The 16,725-nt window shown below is 29.2% G+C and overlaps 1 protein-coding gene across 1 annotated transcript; it reads right to left on the minus strand.

The window, feature by feature from the left end:
- Positions 1-1,029, minus strand: LOC136078739 (histone-lysine N-methyltransferase SETMAR-like). The gene has a single exon (XM_065794533.1). It carries the CDS (start codon positions 1,027-1,029, stop codon positions 1-3), a length of 1,029 nt encoding a protein of 342 aa, XP_065650605.1.
- Between the last annotated feature and the right edge of the window lie 15,696 nt (positions 1,030-16,725).

Consider the following 16,725-nt stretch of genomic DNA (forward strand, 5'->3'; position numbering starts at 1 on the left):
TTATTCATCAAAATAGTCACCATTAGCATCTAAAACCTTTTCCCAACGTAAAACAAGCTTATTTATTCCACTTCTAAAAAATTCTCGGTCCTTTGAGTCTATAAAAGCTTTCAACTCCATTTCAACCGCGTCCTGGTCTCGGAACTGCTGTCCTTTTAAATGATTTCCCAGGGAAAGGAAAAAATGGAAATCAGTAGGGGAGAGGTCTGGCGAGTATGGTGGATGAGGCAAACTCTCCCAACCAAGGCTTTGGAGCTTGTCCTGAGTCACGCGAGCGGTGTGCGGTCTCGCGTTGTCGTGGAGAAGCAGAACTCCTCTCCTGTGCACCAGTGCAGGCTGCTTTACAAGCAACAGGTCGTGAACTCGTTGCAGCTGTGCTGAGTAGACCAGTCCAGTAATGGTTTGGCCTGTTGGGAGCAGCTCGTAATGCACCACACCAGCTGTAGTCCACCAAATGCAGAGCAAAACCTTCCGCTCGTGGAGATTGGGCTTGGGTGTCTTTGGGATGGGGTCATCGGGGGACAACCAATGGTAGCAACGCTTGGTATTGTTGTACACAATCCATTTTTCGTCGCATGTCAATAAACGATCAAGAAAAGGCTCAACATTGTGGCGTGATAAGAGTGATGTGCAGATCGTAAGCCGTTGCTTCTTGTTGTCGATCGACAATTTGTGCGGAACCCACCGACTCAGCTTCCACGCTTTCCCAATCGCATGCAGATGCAGGCGGATGGTTTCAACACTCACAGCAAACCTCACTGCAAGTTCTTGGCAAGTTTGGCTGGAGTCAGACTCGACAGCGTCCTTCAGTTCATCCTCATCAACCAACAATGGGCGTCCAGAACGCGGCAGGTCTTCGATGGACTCATCTCCCGAAGAGAATCGCTGAAACCACTTCTGTGCTGTGCGTTCACTTACTGTACCTTCTTCAAATGCTGTGCAGATGTTTTTGGCCGCTTGTGTTGCATTCCTCCCAAGTTTGAACTCGTAAAGTAAGCAAGATCGAATAATCGTTGGTTGGGTTGCCATCCTTTCTTTACACAAAACCTTTCCTGTAAGCTCGTTACAAGCCTACACTATATATGCAGCAACTGCGCGTGACACACGCGTTCTATTACGCAACAAAGCTACTTGCCTTATGCGATGTGGGTGTTGTAAAAAATGCTAAAAACAATTCAATTACCAAAAACCGCACGAACTTTTTTGGTTACCTAATATGAAGTAAAAAATAAGTATGAGTTTATCTCTGATGTTTCTATTTGACTTTTTGACTAATTTTCAGAAAACTGGCAGCCATTTTTAAAAAATATTTTTTTTTATTATTTGATTAAAAAACAAACTATTTTTAAAACTTTATCTTGAATGTAAATGTTATACAACTTTTTTTTATTTGTCACTTGACATTAAAAAAAAATTTTTTTTAATTTTATAATTGATAAAATATATTTCATAAAATAATATTTATTAGTAGGTATAAATATATATAAAACAGTATGAAAAAATGTTCGAAGTCATTATTTGTACGCGCGTACAACTAATGAACCTTTAATATAAACAAGGTAAGAACCTATTATAAGAAAGAGGATAAGTTTACATACTATACCAGATGTTTCAACTTAACTAATGAACCTATAATATAAACATTATTTGTACGCTGAAGTTACGTATATATGACGTAATTTGTTCGGTAAATATTTCGATTTAAATAGGGTAAGTAATATTATAATTATAATTTAAGTATTATTGTTATAATATTTATTATAATTATAATTTAAGTATTATTATTATAATTTAAATAGGGTAAGTATTATATAATAGAATTCAAAAGTACGCCTCGTTTTCAAATTTAAAACGGTTGCCGTAATTATAGTTAGCGGAGCAGCGGCATGTTATGAAGTCGTTGTGTTTTCTATAAATCACAAACCTTATTTTGTGTCTTACTAAAGAAAGCTAACCGTCGTAAAAGGACATTTTTTTGTAAATGTTACAATATTGCTATAATATGTTATTATCGTTGCCATCATTATGAATATAAATTGTAGAATTTTGTTTCATAAGCTTTGTGGTTTTCTATTCTTATTGTCAGACTAATATAATGTGGGGTGTGTTTTTCTTTTATTAAAAGTTTTGATAATAATCCTTCCCCATCCTGCGTTTTGACTGAAATTTTGAGATGTTTTTGTTTGTTATGTTTGAGAATAAAGTTTTGCAACATTTAATTTTTAACTAATTGTTTCAAAAAGTAAGATATTTTAATTTCAGTTGACAAGAGTATTTCTAAGTAGTGGAAATTTATTAAATATTTAATAGCAGTAAATTTGCTTTACTTCATTAACCCATATATATAAATCAGCTTAAAGTTTTTTATTTGTGTATGTTGTATGCAAAAATAACATATTTTCTATTTGCATCAGTGAAAATATTTTGATATGTTAATTTTATAGGTATGTACTTTAGAAGTTTATTTTATAATTATTTATTTCGTTTTTCAGATTTGGAATTTTTTTTTGTAAATCATTGAACAAGTTTTTTATAATTTATTATTATAAGCAAATCATCACATATATGGGTATAGTTTGATATGATCAGATTTATTTTTAAAATTAAACTATTTAAGAACACTATTAATTTTCTAAAATTACTTTTATGACCTTAGATTACTTTTATTATAAATATTTAATATATTTTTATTCATATTTCATCCAAAAACTTTTTAAGTTGGTTGAGTTCAGTGACTTCTTATCTGTGAAAGTATTATTTTTGAATATTAGTTTATGTAAGAGGATTTTTTTTTTGTTATTTTGTGGTTTTTAGATGACTTGAATGCTTCATGGAAATTAATAGCGCGGCTATTATTTTTTATTAACAATGCTTTAAAGATTTTATAAGCCAACTATACGTTGTATTATCCTTGTGGTATGGTTATTTTGGTGTTCGTTGTTTAGTGGTATGGTTATTTTGGTGTACTATTAGCAAATATTATTTTTAAGTGGTGAGAAACTTATTACAATATTCATCTATTTGATGATTCAACTAGGCTCCAGTTGTTATTTTATGCATTAACATTTGTTAACAAATATCTCTATATAATATTACTGAACCTCATGTAAATGTTAACAGTGCCCCTTTTTTAATTAAAGTGCTTCTTTGTGCATTTCTTGAAACATCAATTTCAAGAAAAGTTCTAATTTATTATTATATTCTAAAGTTCTAGTTTATTGCTATATTTCATTTATTCAATTATTTCATACATTCTATATATTCAGCTATATATTTCAATAGTGATATAGAACTCATGTTGTACTTTTGACTTCTTCCTTTACTGTAATGTCAGGGTTGACTCAAGGTTCTATCCTTGGCCCTCTGATTTTTCTTATAGTTTTCAATAATGATCTCTCAGAAATTTTCACATCTAAGGTGGCATTATTTTCTGATGATACCTGATAATTTCTGATGATATCCGATTATTAGAAGTCAAGCTTCTGATTGCTTGGACCTCTAATAATCAGAATTCTGGCATGAAATGGCACTCTCATTGGTTGGTGATCTTTAACTCAGATAAAACTTAATTATTTTCAGCTAATCGTTATTGCAATAATCTGGATTATTTTTCATCTATGAATGGTAAAGATCAGTCATCTAGATTGCATCTTCTAGGAATATCTCTTACTTCTGATCTTTCCTAGAAACCACATATCAAATCCATTACAAAATTAGCTAAGGTGGCATCTCTTTATCATGCTTCAGATATCTTACTCCGGATTCTATTCTTTATCTCTATAAATCTCTAATCTGTCTTTGTATGGAATACTGTTGTCATATCTGTTGAGGATCTTCCAATGATACTCTTTAATGATGCCTACAAATATTACAATATTAGTTGCTCTAAAGCAAGTAGAAAATAAATTTTAGTAGATGGCACTAGAGCTAGAGTCTCTGGTGCCATCTACTAAAATTTATTCTCATATATCTCATTCTTCTTTTTTTTTTAATTTATTTAGTTCTGCTGTTCAACTAATTTGTTAAAGTTTCCTTACTGTGGAAATATGATTTCAATTTAGTAAATTTTGATGATTTCAAATTTACTTTATTAATCATAAGCCAACAGTTTAGGAAAAGAGCTCAAATTCAACACAAGGTAATACTTTTGTTTTTTGGAAACGTTAAAAAACTAGTTAATGCTAATGCTGTACTTTTGACTTCTATTATGATTTGTATTTTTAATAGCTGTACTTTTGACTTCTATTATGATTTGTATTATTAATAGCTGTACTTTTGATTTCTAATATATGATTTGGATTTTTGATGGCTCTACTTTTGGCTTCTATTATCTGATTTGTATTTTTAATAGCTGTACTTTTGACTTCTATTACAATATTTGTGCTTTTAATGGCTGTACTTTTGACTTTTATTACATGATTTGCACTTTTGATAGCGTATTTTTGGCTATCGCATATTTCACTCTTTTGTAAACTGTACTTTAATAGATGTACTTTTGATATCTATTACATAATTTGTACTTTAGATATCTGCTTTATATTGCAACATATCAAATAGCGAAAAGCCTTTTATGTCTTTCATTAGCAAAATAGAACATGTCAAAGGTTTAACTCACACTATACGTTTGATTGTACTGATGATATACGAGAGAATTTTTTTTTTAATCTTCAACAATTTTGCTTAAGTTTTTATTCACATAAGGCTGAGCAATTACTAAGTAAAAACAATTGCTCTTATTTATTCACCCGCCCTATTAAAAATAATAATTTTTGTTATACTCATAGTAAGTGATTTGGTTTTTATGGCCTAATTTGCAGAGTTAAGTTACTATTTTTTTTTTGTGAGAGAGAATTTTTTTTTGAGATTAAAAAAAATTCTCTCGTTTATCAACAGCACAATCAAACGTATAGTGAGTTAAATCTCTGACATGTTCTATTTTGCTAATGAAAGGCATAGCTTTTCGCTATTATATATATTGCAATATAAAGCAGATATCTAAAGAACAAATCATGTAATAGATGTCAAAAGTACATCTATTAAAGTACAGCTATCAAAAGAGCGAAATATGTGATAGCCAAAAAAACACCATCAAAAGTGTAAATCGTGTAATAAAAGTCAAAAGTACAGCTATCAAAAATACAAATCGTTGTAGAAATCAAAAGTACAACTATTAATAATACAAATCATATAATAGAAGCCAAAAGTACAGCCATCAAAAGTAAAAACATTGTAATAGAAGTCAAAAGTACAGCTATCAAAAATACAAGTCGTAATAGAAGTCAAAAGCACAACTATCAAAAATACAAATCATATAATAGAAGTCAAAAGTACAGCCATCAAAAGTACAAATCATGTAATAGAAGTCAAAAGTACAGCTATAAAAGTAAAGATATCAAAAGAGCAAATCATACAATAGAAGTCAAAAATACAACGCAAGTTGCATATCTGATATCTGTTATATCGCTACTGAAAGAAATAACTTGTCGCTATTTTTTATATTGCGGTATCCAACATATCAAAAGAACTAATCGTGCAATAGAACTCAAAATTACAGCGCGAGTTCTTTGGGAAATCAAATGGAAAGACTAGTCATATGGAAAAGATTGCATCTTTTCCATATGACTTGTCGCTGTTTTATATATAGCAATATCTAACAGCAATATCATATCAGTAATAAAAATCATGCGATAGAAATCGAGATTACAACACGTGTTACATCCCTGTCATATTGTATTTCTCTAAGCATTTATTTTATCTCCGGAAAAAAAAAATCTGTTTTAGAAGTCAAACGTACACAAACTATAATTACAGCAACTGTTTATAATTTGAAATTGAGGCGTACTTTTGACTTCTATTATATATTGCTTACCATATCTAAGGTAATAACGAAAACTCAACACTCTCTTGCATCTGTAAGTAATATAATATTTTATTTACAACAACAACAACAACAAAAAGCAATATATTTACCAGAAATATAGATGTTTTACATAATAATGTTATAAGTTACAAAAAATACATATACAGTCTATATTCTGGATGGTTCATTGTCATAAATTGAGGAGAGCGACCATGAACAAAACAAAACTAAAACAATGCAAATAAACTAAATAATATACACACAGAAGGTTTTACTAGTAGTCAAAATTCATATTTATATCTTATGCATCTTCTATTGTGATATATCTTTTATCACCAGTGATACAACTGTTGTTTCTATTTATGTAACAAGTAGTATTTTAATTTGGTTTTGATGTAACAAGTAGTATTTTAATTTGGTTTTGAGACCATATTTATTGATGCTGTTAAAAGGGATTTATTTTAATTTATTTTGAATTTGATTCCAGTTCATTGCAGAGTATTTAAAGTAATGTTTACTGTAGGATTTTGTATTACATGTTTGCACACTCAACGCACCTCTACAAGAATTTCTTATAAGCTGACAGCTAATTCCACTGTGTAGAAAAAACCATTTATTAAATAAAGGGGGTAGCTTTTTGTTTAGGCAGCTGTGAATAAATAAACAATTTTTAATTTTGATTATATCATGTTCATTTAAGATTTAAAATGCGTTAAAAGATGTGAATATATGTGAATTTTTTGGTAGAAATTCAATAATCCTGACTCTGCATGATAAATAGGTGATTTACAATACTTATGTTTTGACTCCATGATAGAAAGAGATATGTGAGGTGAGAATGAAATAAAGCATAGCATATATATTTTAAAGTTTTTTGTTGTATGATACATACAAAAAAACACTTTAAAATCTATACCTTGCCATTCTGTCTTAGCTTTGACAATATGGCAAGGGGTCTATTCAACTTATTAGATATATTGTTATAACGGTAAGTCCAGGCTAAGCTTTTATCTAGCTTTATACCTAAGAAGTTTACAGATTTTTTAAAATTGTTTATGATTGACATAACATTTCTTCCATTCGTCTATGGTTAAGCCAATATATTTTTTATCAGGGTTGTTTTGTGAGGAAACTATGTATTTGTAAATAAGCATTTGGCATTCATATTGCAGTCAATTTTTTGCTTGCAATTTCAAGTTTTAGTATTTTTTTCTTTAAGAAATTCTTTTTTGTTAATCAATGCAAAGTTATGATCTTTTATATTTCTTTCAATATTTTTACTTAAATTTATACAATAGCATTTCAATGGTAAATTATAAAGCGCATAATAGTAGAGAACATTATAATAGGTGTATGCATATGAAACCGCTGTTTTTTCTTTGAATTAGAACGTTTGTTTTGGAGATGTTTTATTTATATTTCTTTGAATGTAATTTCCATTATTTTCTACTACTTTTTGCCAATTTTTTGGTAACTTATGAATTCCATCCCAATAGAATTTCTCAGGTTTAAAAGCTATCCAATCATCGAGCCATTTTTTGACCTCTTCATAATTCGAGAAGTGCTGATCTGCCAAGCCATGTGACATTGATCGGAATAAATAGTAATCTGATGGAGCAAGGTCTGGTGAATACGGCGGGTGGCATAAGACTTCCCATCCGATAGTTTTCAACGCTGTTTGAACAACTTTACAAACATGAGGACGAGCATTGTCATGTTGAAGAATTATTTTATCGTGTCTCTCAGCATATTCGGGTCGTTTTTCTTCTAATGCTTTTCTTAAACGGAATAATTGGAGTCTGTAAAGTGGCCCATCAATTGTTTCTTTAGGTTTTAGCAACTCATAGTATACCACACCAATCTGATCCCACCAAATAGACAGCAAAGCCTTATTTCCATGAATATTCCTCTTTAGTGTTGATTTTACAGGTGCGCCTGGGTCAACATAATGTGTTGTGCGGACTGGATTGTCAAAATAAATCCATTTTTCATCTCCAGTCACTATTCGATGCAAAAAAGACTTTCTTTCAAAACGATTCAATAACATTTCGCATGTCACTAAACGCCTTTCAATATCACGTTCTTTCAATTCATGTGGAACCCATTTTCCTTCCTTTCTTATTTTACCGAGAGCTTGTAAACGTCTTGAAATTGTTGCCTGATCAACATTCAACTCTTCTGCTAATTGTTCTTGGGATTGAGCATCGTCTTCGTCCAATAAACTTTGCAATTCTGAATCTTCAAATTTTTTTGGAGGTTTACCACGTTCCTTGTTGTCAAGATCGAAATCGCCACTTTTAAATCTTCTAAACCAATCTCTGCAAGTTGTTTCAGATAAAGCATGGTCAGCATAAGCTTCTACAAGCAAACGATGACTTTCTGCAGCAGTTTTCTTTAAAATAAAATAGTGAAGTAATACTTCCCGCAAATGCATATTTGAAGGCACAAAGTTGTTCATTTTGAAAGATGTATAAAATTATCTAGATATGAATAAAATCAAATTAAAAACTATGATATTTAAAGCAAATTGAACGTAGTTTCACACACATAATCATCCATACATTAATTTTGTCTTAAAAAGAAAATTAACTTGTCTTATTTTAAACAGCGGTTTCATATGCATACACCTATTATTAGTTTAACATGTCTTAAGATGTTCTAGTTTGTAACCACATTGTAACAATTAAGTTATAATATAACTATACACATATTAATTGTATAATAAAAATTATGGCCTTATATAATTCTTTCAATATTTTTACTTTAATTGTATTTCTATTAAAAATTTTGTGCAATTTATTAGATGAAGAGAAATGTTTGTCTATTAATTTTAAAAACGTTTTCCCAATATTTGTTAAAACATTTTTGCTGTACAGAGGTTTGAACCAAATTATATTTCTATTTCACATTTTTGCAATTTTTGTTCCAAATTTTAGCTCGAAAGTTTTAAATCTGCTTTTTTAAGAGCATCTTCATACACACATTTAGAAGAGTTAAATATATTTTAATTGAAAGAGTTTTGATTTAATCTGCATACACACACACACATATATATATTTATATGCATACATATATATATATTATATATTATTTATATAATATATTATATATATAAATATATATATATATAAATATGTGTATATAAATATATATATATATATATATATATATATGTGTGTATATAAATATATATATATATATATATACATATATATATATATATATATATATATATATATATATATACATATATAAATATATATGTATACATATATAAATATATATGTGTGTGTGTGTGTATATATACTGTTGCAATCTGTATTTTATTATTTATAGGCTATGGATACCTTTGAAAATGGCGATAGCCTGCCTAGTGAGGACATTTCTTTGTCAAATGAGCAATTGGTTTCGTCAAGTTCTTCCCTTATAAGTAAAAATTTTTTATCTTATATAATAACATTCTAAAAGAAACTATATTTGCTAAATTTTTTAATTGTGTTGAAAAATTTTTCACATCTTTTCCACAGTTTAATAAATTCATTAAATATATTGGTTAAACCAAATTTATTAGTGTGTATTGTAGATATTTTAAGAGTTGCTCCTCGGATTAAAATCCTGCAATTCAAATCATCCAATTCAATAAACAAATGAAAATTTCAATAACTCAATTCAATTTTTTTTGGAAATGTCAACAAACAGCTTCATTATTACACACCATTTGAATTGCAAAACATGTTCTGATCTACAAAACAGGTTAATGCCAGGAAGGTATTAGTATCTAGTTGTATATATAAGCATTCAATTGTAGATAATTTATTTAACTCTTCTTTTGTCTCTAATGTAATTCAAATAACAAAATATCACTAAGAAAACTTATCTGAAAAACAAAGAAGCATTGAAAGATTAAATTAAATATAAATCAAGCTTAAAAAAATACCCTCTTTGCATTCATCTTAGCAAACTCATAAAAATAATAAATAATGGGATATATAGTATAACCGTAGTATTACGGTTTATCAAATGTTTCTAAAATGTGACCTTCATAATATTTCTAAAATGTGACTTTCATCTATCACTGCGGTGACTTTCATCTATCACTGGCAAAAAATGCATTTTTTTTGGCTTTTTAGGTGTTTTTCTGATTCTTTGAAGCAATTTCTTAGTTTTTTTTTAGCATTAATTTTGGAATAGTTTTCTTTTATTTTAGTATACACAGTCAAATCTTTATATTTCAACCAATTTGAAGAAAACTTTGTGGGTCACCAACTCTGATTTTCCTGATTGTTACATATTGTTATGCGCATTATGTAGATAAGTTAAATTTGAAATTTGAGGCTTTAAAGTACAACAGTTTAGAAATTATAGCCTTAGAAACATGACACAGTGGCGCCCCTCATTTTACAAACAGTCAAAACAGACTACTTTAGAGCTGTATAACTTTTTTCTCACTTTCAACAAGTGTCTCATTTTTTCAAGAACTCTTTTCTGGATAGTTCTCTCTTTTAAAAAGTTGTTTTTATTAACTTGTAATAAGAGAAAAATTATGAGCTCCTCAACTTTGGAAAAAATCCTAAAATTGCTAAAGTATGCTAAAAAGAAACTAGCTGTAGCGTTTTTCTATTCATCCACAAGTCTTGTTACTCGTCATTCTATTAAGTCTCATTCTTTTACTGTGACTATTCTTATTTTCTTTAGAATTTAAAAAATTCTTATTTGTCCAGTTTTTTTCAAAGAAAACCAGTTCTTCAGAATTTGCTTCCTTCATCTTGTTTTTCTGATTAATATAATTTGCAATATTTTAAGTTGTTTATTGTCAATTATTATCTATAAACTTCAACTTATCTTTTCCAGTAACTTCTGTAAAGAAATGAATGAGACTTAATAGAATGACGAGTAACAAGATTTGTGGATGAATAGAAAAATGCTACAGCTAGTTTCCTTTTAAAGAAATAAAATTATAAATAATAATATAATAAATCATAAAACTAAAGTAATAAAAGTAAAATTTATCAGTTTTATTTTGATATTTTGTATGTTTGTAAAAGTATTACAATATTGCAGTATATTTTTGACAAAATTATTATCAAAATAAATATATACAAAAAAAAAATTAAAAAAAGTTGAAAAATAAAAATTCCACAGAGAAGGGGTTAACAATACTGAAAACATTGGGCTCTGTGAAAAGATTGAGGTGGTATTACATCACCCATATGTTCTTTGAGTCCAGTTCTGTTTTTTAATTTGTTTTATTGATATTTTCAATTTAAAACTCTTTTATAATTTATTTATAAAAATGGCAAAATGTAGTGTATACTACAAAAAAAAAATATCTTGGAAATTTTTTGCACATTATTTGATTGGGAGTTCCAATAAAAGCTGTCATCAAAAAGTGCACTAAACTAAAATAAAAGTTGCACCACTGCTATGTTGTCATATAAATAAGTTATGTTGTGAACCAACCTTGTCAACAACAACTTGGATCACTTACACTTTTTCATGTGCAAAATTTTTCCGAGACTTGTTTTAGTTAATATAGTTTGTTATATTACTCTAGAAATAAAAAAATGTGACCGCTTTAATTCATTTGCTGATTATGAGTCGAAGTTACAAGAGTACTGTGAAGAAAATAGTCACCCTATACACTACAGAAGTAGTCACAAGCTTAAGGTAATATTTATTTAGTATTTTTAGGTAATATTTTTTTGAAACTAATATTAATATTTGTTAAACATTTCGAATGACCAATATTTTATAGAGTAAATGTGTAGACGTTTAATCATTTTAAGTTTTGAGTTTTTAAGGAAAAACTTTCATACGTTAAATTGTAGCTTGATGAAAGCAAAGCTGAAAAGTTTATTTATAATGATCTTCTTATTACATGTGTACACTATGGGAAACCACGCCCAAGCAAAGTGACAACTTGTAGACCGCATCAAAAATTAGGCTCTCGTGACTTCTGGAGAATCTATAATAATATCAATAATAAGGGCAAATCTATAATTCCACCTCTCTTGTATGGTTCAGACTTTGTCACCTCACCTAAAGACAAAGCCGATTTGTTTGCTAAAAACTTTTCATCAATATCATCTCTTGATTCCACTAGTTGCGTTCTACCTGATATTGCCAACAAACAGGTTCATCCATTGCTTGACATTCATATCATTCCAGGTTCTGTATCAAAAGTGATTTCCTGCCTAGACTCTTCTACAGCTTTTGGCCCAGACAACATACCTGTTATTGTCTTGCAGAAGTGTTCTCCGGAGCTGTCGTCTATACTCTCAAAATTATTCAACAAGTGCTTATCAGAGACTTGTTTTCCAGCCTGCTGGAAAGCGGCATCTGTTATCCCTATCTTCAAAAATTCTGGAGAGCGATCTGATTCGTCTAACTACTGTCCCATAAGTCTTCTTCCTATCATAAGCAAGGTTTTTGAATCTTTAATTAACAAACACTTAATTTCTCATCTTGAATTTAATAACTTACTTTCTGATCCTCAATATAGATTTCGATCTTCTCGTTCTACAGCTGATTTGCTAACTGTAATAACCAATAGGTTTTATCGTGCATTAGATAAAGGTGGAGATGTTAAGGCCATCGCTCTTGACATTTCAAAAGCTTTTGATAAAGTTAGGCATGCTGGTCTTCTTCATAAGCTTTCTTCTTATGGTGTATCCGGCAACATCTTTAAGATCATTGAATCCTTCCTTTCCAATTGTAGCATAAAAGTTGTCCTAGATGGAAAATACTCTTCTTCTTATTCTGTAACTTCAGGGGTTCCTCAAGGTTCTATCCTTGGCTCTATACTCTTTTTAATTTACATTAACGATCTTCCAGATATTCTCACATCTAAGGTGGCATTGTTTGCTGATGATACTACCATTTATTCTTATTGTGATAAGAAACCAACACCCTCTGATTGCCTGGATCTTCTAATGATACCCTTTCTCTTTTAGACAAGGTGCAAAAACGCATTGTAAACATAGTTGGACCTGCTCATGCAGCCAACCTTCAACCATTATCACATCGTCGTCATGTTGCTTCTCTTTCTCTTTTCTATAAATACTATATTGGGGACTGCTCTAAAGAGCTAGTGTCTCTTGTGCCATCTACTAAAATTCATTCTCGTGTTACTCGTCATTCAATTAAGTGTCATCCTTTTTCTGTGACTGTTCCTAAGTGCTCCAAAAATGCTTATTCGTCTAGTTTTTTTCCTCGAACATCAGCTCTTTGGAATTCGCTTCCTTCATCTTGCTTTCCTGATTCATATAACTTGTAATCTTTTAAGTCGTCCGTCAATCGTTATCTTGCTCTACAATCTTCATATTTTCTCTATCAGTAACTTCCAACTTTAATTAGTGGCTGCTTGCAGCCTTGTTGGAAGCGAAGATGTTGAAAAAAAAAAAAAAAAATTATTTTGTAATTTGATTGTTTAGAACAATTAGATGAAACTATTTCTTGCTTTTTGATAACTTAGCAATTAGTCTTGGTTTTTTTACTGAGAAACATTTTAACCAAATTTTTTTATTAAAAAAAATAGTTAATTAATTCAATTAAAGGTGACTCAACTAGAAGAGGCCCACAACCATCCAACAAGTAAAGAATTTTTTTGTTGCTATCCTAGGAATAGAAAGATGACAACGCAGGAGGAAAAACTTATAATAAATTTGATAAATGCTAATGTCACTTCATTACAGATAAAACAAATATTGCATTTAGATCCTGACTAGTGTAAATAAAGTTGTGTAAATCCTGACTAGTGACACACCAAATGTGTCACTAGTCAGGATTTACACAACTTAAAAGCTAAGAATAAAAAAGTTGAGCGTAGTAATAATAATGAAGGACAGTTGCTGGTAGATGTTGTTAACAAACTTTTAGAAAAAGACGATGGTGGTTCAGTTTCTATTCTTCAAAATGATGATGAGTTAAAAGCTATATGTTGGCAAACTAGTGTGATGAAAGAGAAATATAAAAGATATGGTGAAGTAGTTTTTGTGGATTCTACTTACAAAGTTAATATTGAACAATTTCCACTATTGGTTTTTTACTAGAAGATGGTTTAGGATTTGGAGTGCCAGTTTTATTTGCTTTTGTTCAGCATGAGACTATAGATATCTTCAAATAGGTTGTGGAATGGTTTTGTACACAAAATGATAATATCATAACCAAAGTTATTATTATGGACAAAGATATTGGGTTAATAAATGTTTTGAGTCCTACATTTTTGCATTCATCAGTGTTGCTGTGTCGTTTTCATGTAATAAAGTACATCAAAAAAGTTGTCATACAGTTGTCTGTACATCCATCAACTAAATGTGAGCTGATGAATTTGATATTAAAAATGGTATATGCATACTCAGAAGCTGATTACCATGAAGCATATGAAAGTATGGTGAATAATCATGAGTTCCCTGAATCCTTTAAAACATATTTTTTAAACAATTGGCATTCATCTAAGGAACAATGGTGTACAGCTTACCGAAAAAATAAGTTAACACTAGGTAACAACACTAACAATAGAATTGAAAACTTAATTCGACAGTTAAAAAAAATTATCAAACCTAATATGCATTTTTCTGAAACCATTAAAAGACTTAATGATACCACACTGCACATTTCCAGTGACAAGGGCTATAAACAATACAGAGAGATAGGTGTTCAAACAGTTGCCACATCTGGAATGCCTAAAGAATTTGGACAGTTACTAACAAACTTTGCAACAGACTTAGTCTCCTTGCAGTTTCAAAAGTATTCAAGCAAGGAAAATGTTGAAATGGTTTTGCACAATGAAATTGATATACTTTAGACCAAAGACAGTTGCCAGTATATCATTAGCAATGACTTCACTGATTGCACCTGTTCATTTTTTATGAATTTTCAGTTACCTTGCTGGCATATTTTTTGTGCGAGAAATTTTAGAAACATGCCACTGTTTGACAATAAACTAGAAATGACTTTGCCATTAAGATGGAAAAAAACTGATGTTTTGAAAGATTTTGTGAGATCGGATCATTTTTCAACATTAGACATATCAAATGTTGACAACAAATCGCAAAATAAACAAATAAAAAAATGGAAGTATGAAGAAGAACGATATAGAACTGCTCACACAGAAACCGAAGCTTTAGCTTACTTAATTTAATGTTTTATTTGTAAACTATAGTTAGTGAAGTTGCAGCACAGTGTGCCCAGAGATGGAAATAGACAAAAAATATTTGTTTGTCTATAAAACTTATTTATTCAGATAAATTTATGAATAAATAAAATAAAAAATTATGTTTCTAGCTAATTTCTAAGTGATGATATGCAATTTTGAAGTTGATGAATTTCCAATTTTTTTGTGTATCTATAAAAATTTAGTAATTTCTGTTAATTTCCATTCAAAATAAATTTACCGAAATGAAAATTGATAAACCACTTATGTATAAGTTGTTTTTATTTTGATATGGAATATATTTTTGAATAAATAAATTATAAATGTGTTATTTTATTTATAAATTTTTTTTTCAAAGCTTTTAAAACTTAATTATGTAATTATGTTATAAATTTATGTTGTTGTTTTTTACAAAAAATCAGATTAAATCTTAGATTTTTTCAAAAGTGCCAACTTACCTTTACTGTGTCATACATTTTTAAAATATTTAACATTTCTTCTCTTCAAATATTTTAAGGGGAACTGAGGCAAGTTAGCACTTTTTTTTATTTACATGATTTAAAAAAGTTGAACAGTGATTATTATTTTTTCTTAAAATATGTGAATATTTTATTTTTGGTTACGAATATGAAAATTTTTAATTTTTTTATTTGTTATTTGATATGATTTTGTGTTTGTAAAATAAAAGATAAATCTAATGGAAGCAAATAAAAATGTAAAATACATCATAAAAATTTATTCACACAATTTATTAAAGCTGACAAAACTGTTAAGTCAAATTAAGTAACATATTCAGCCATTAAAGAAGTACTTTATAAAAATTTTGAGCAATCAGTTAATTCGCTGATGTTTGAAAATGTGTGTGAAAAAACATGGAAATGTTATAAACACCTGAAAAAGAAACATTTCAAGAAAAGTGGATATGCATTTACACTTTCACAAGCATCAAAAGATATTTATGAAATAGAGAGATGTTTACATAACAGAACCATGTTTTTTCAAAACAAAGAAAATCTTTTACAGAACTGGGTGATAAGATAAAAAAAGGAGAGGACACAGGAACTTCTCAATTATATAAACAACTTTATCACTAATGAGTGCATGTTAACCAGTTATTGGGTTACCTCTCAGTTAATAGAGTTAACACACAAAAATTATTGCTCATGTTGGAAATGCTATTTTTACAAACCATGTGGAAACAACAGATATCTTTAGCATAGATGAATCCATTGCTTTAATGCATTCCCTTACATTAAGTAAAAACAAATGAGAAAATTACTATTTTAACTTTTTATCTTCAAATATATGTTGCACGTTCAAATCATTAGACCTCTTTCCTTATAATTTTATTATTTTTACATTATTTTAAATCCAAATTTGACAGAATACTTGTTTTTAAATACTAAACTTTTAATCAATAGAACAGTAGAAACCAGACCCCCAAGTTATTTAAATTTTTGAATTTTCTTTTCGTTAAGTCTAATAAATTACTTTTTTAATTGCTATCTAAAAAAAATTTAATTTTGAGTATTTATCAAAAACTACTAATTTATCAAAAATGACCAAATATAGTAATTTGAACCCAGTCCCCAAATTATTATTTAATATTGAAAATTTAAATTTTCCTCTAACAAGCAAAAAATATCTTTCTAAAAAGTCCTCAATGAGTTTTCTAGGATATCTTGATCATTAGTTATGATTCTATTTCCAA

The sequence above is a fragment of the Hydra vulgaris genome, chromosome 03 (assembly GCF_038396675.1).
Source record: "Hydra vulgaris chromosome 03, alternate assembly HydraT2T_AEP".
Taxonomy (NCBI): Eukaryota; Metazoa; Cnidaria; class Hydrozoa; order Anthoathecata; family Hydridae; genus Hydra; species Hydra vulgaris.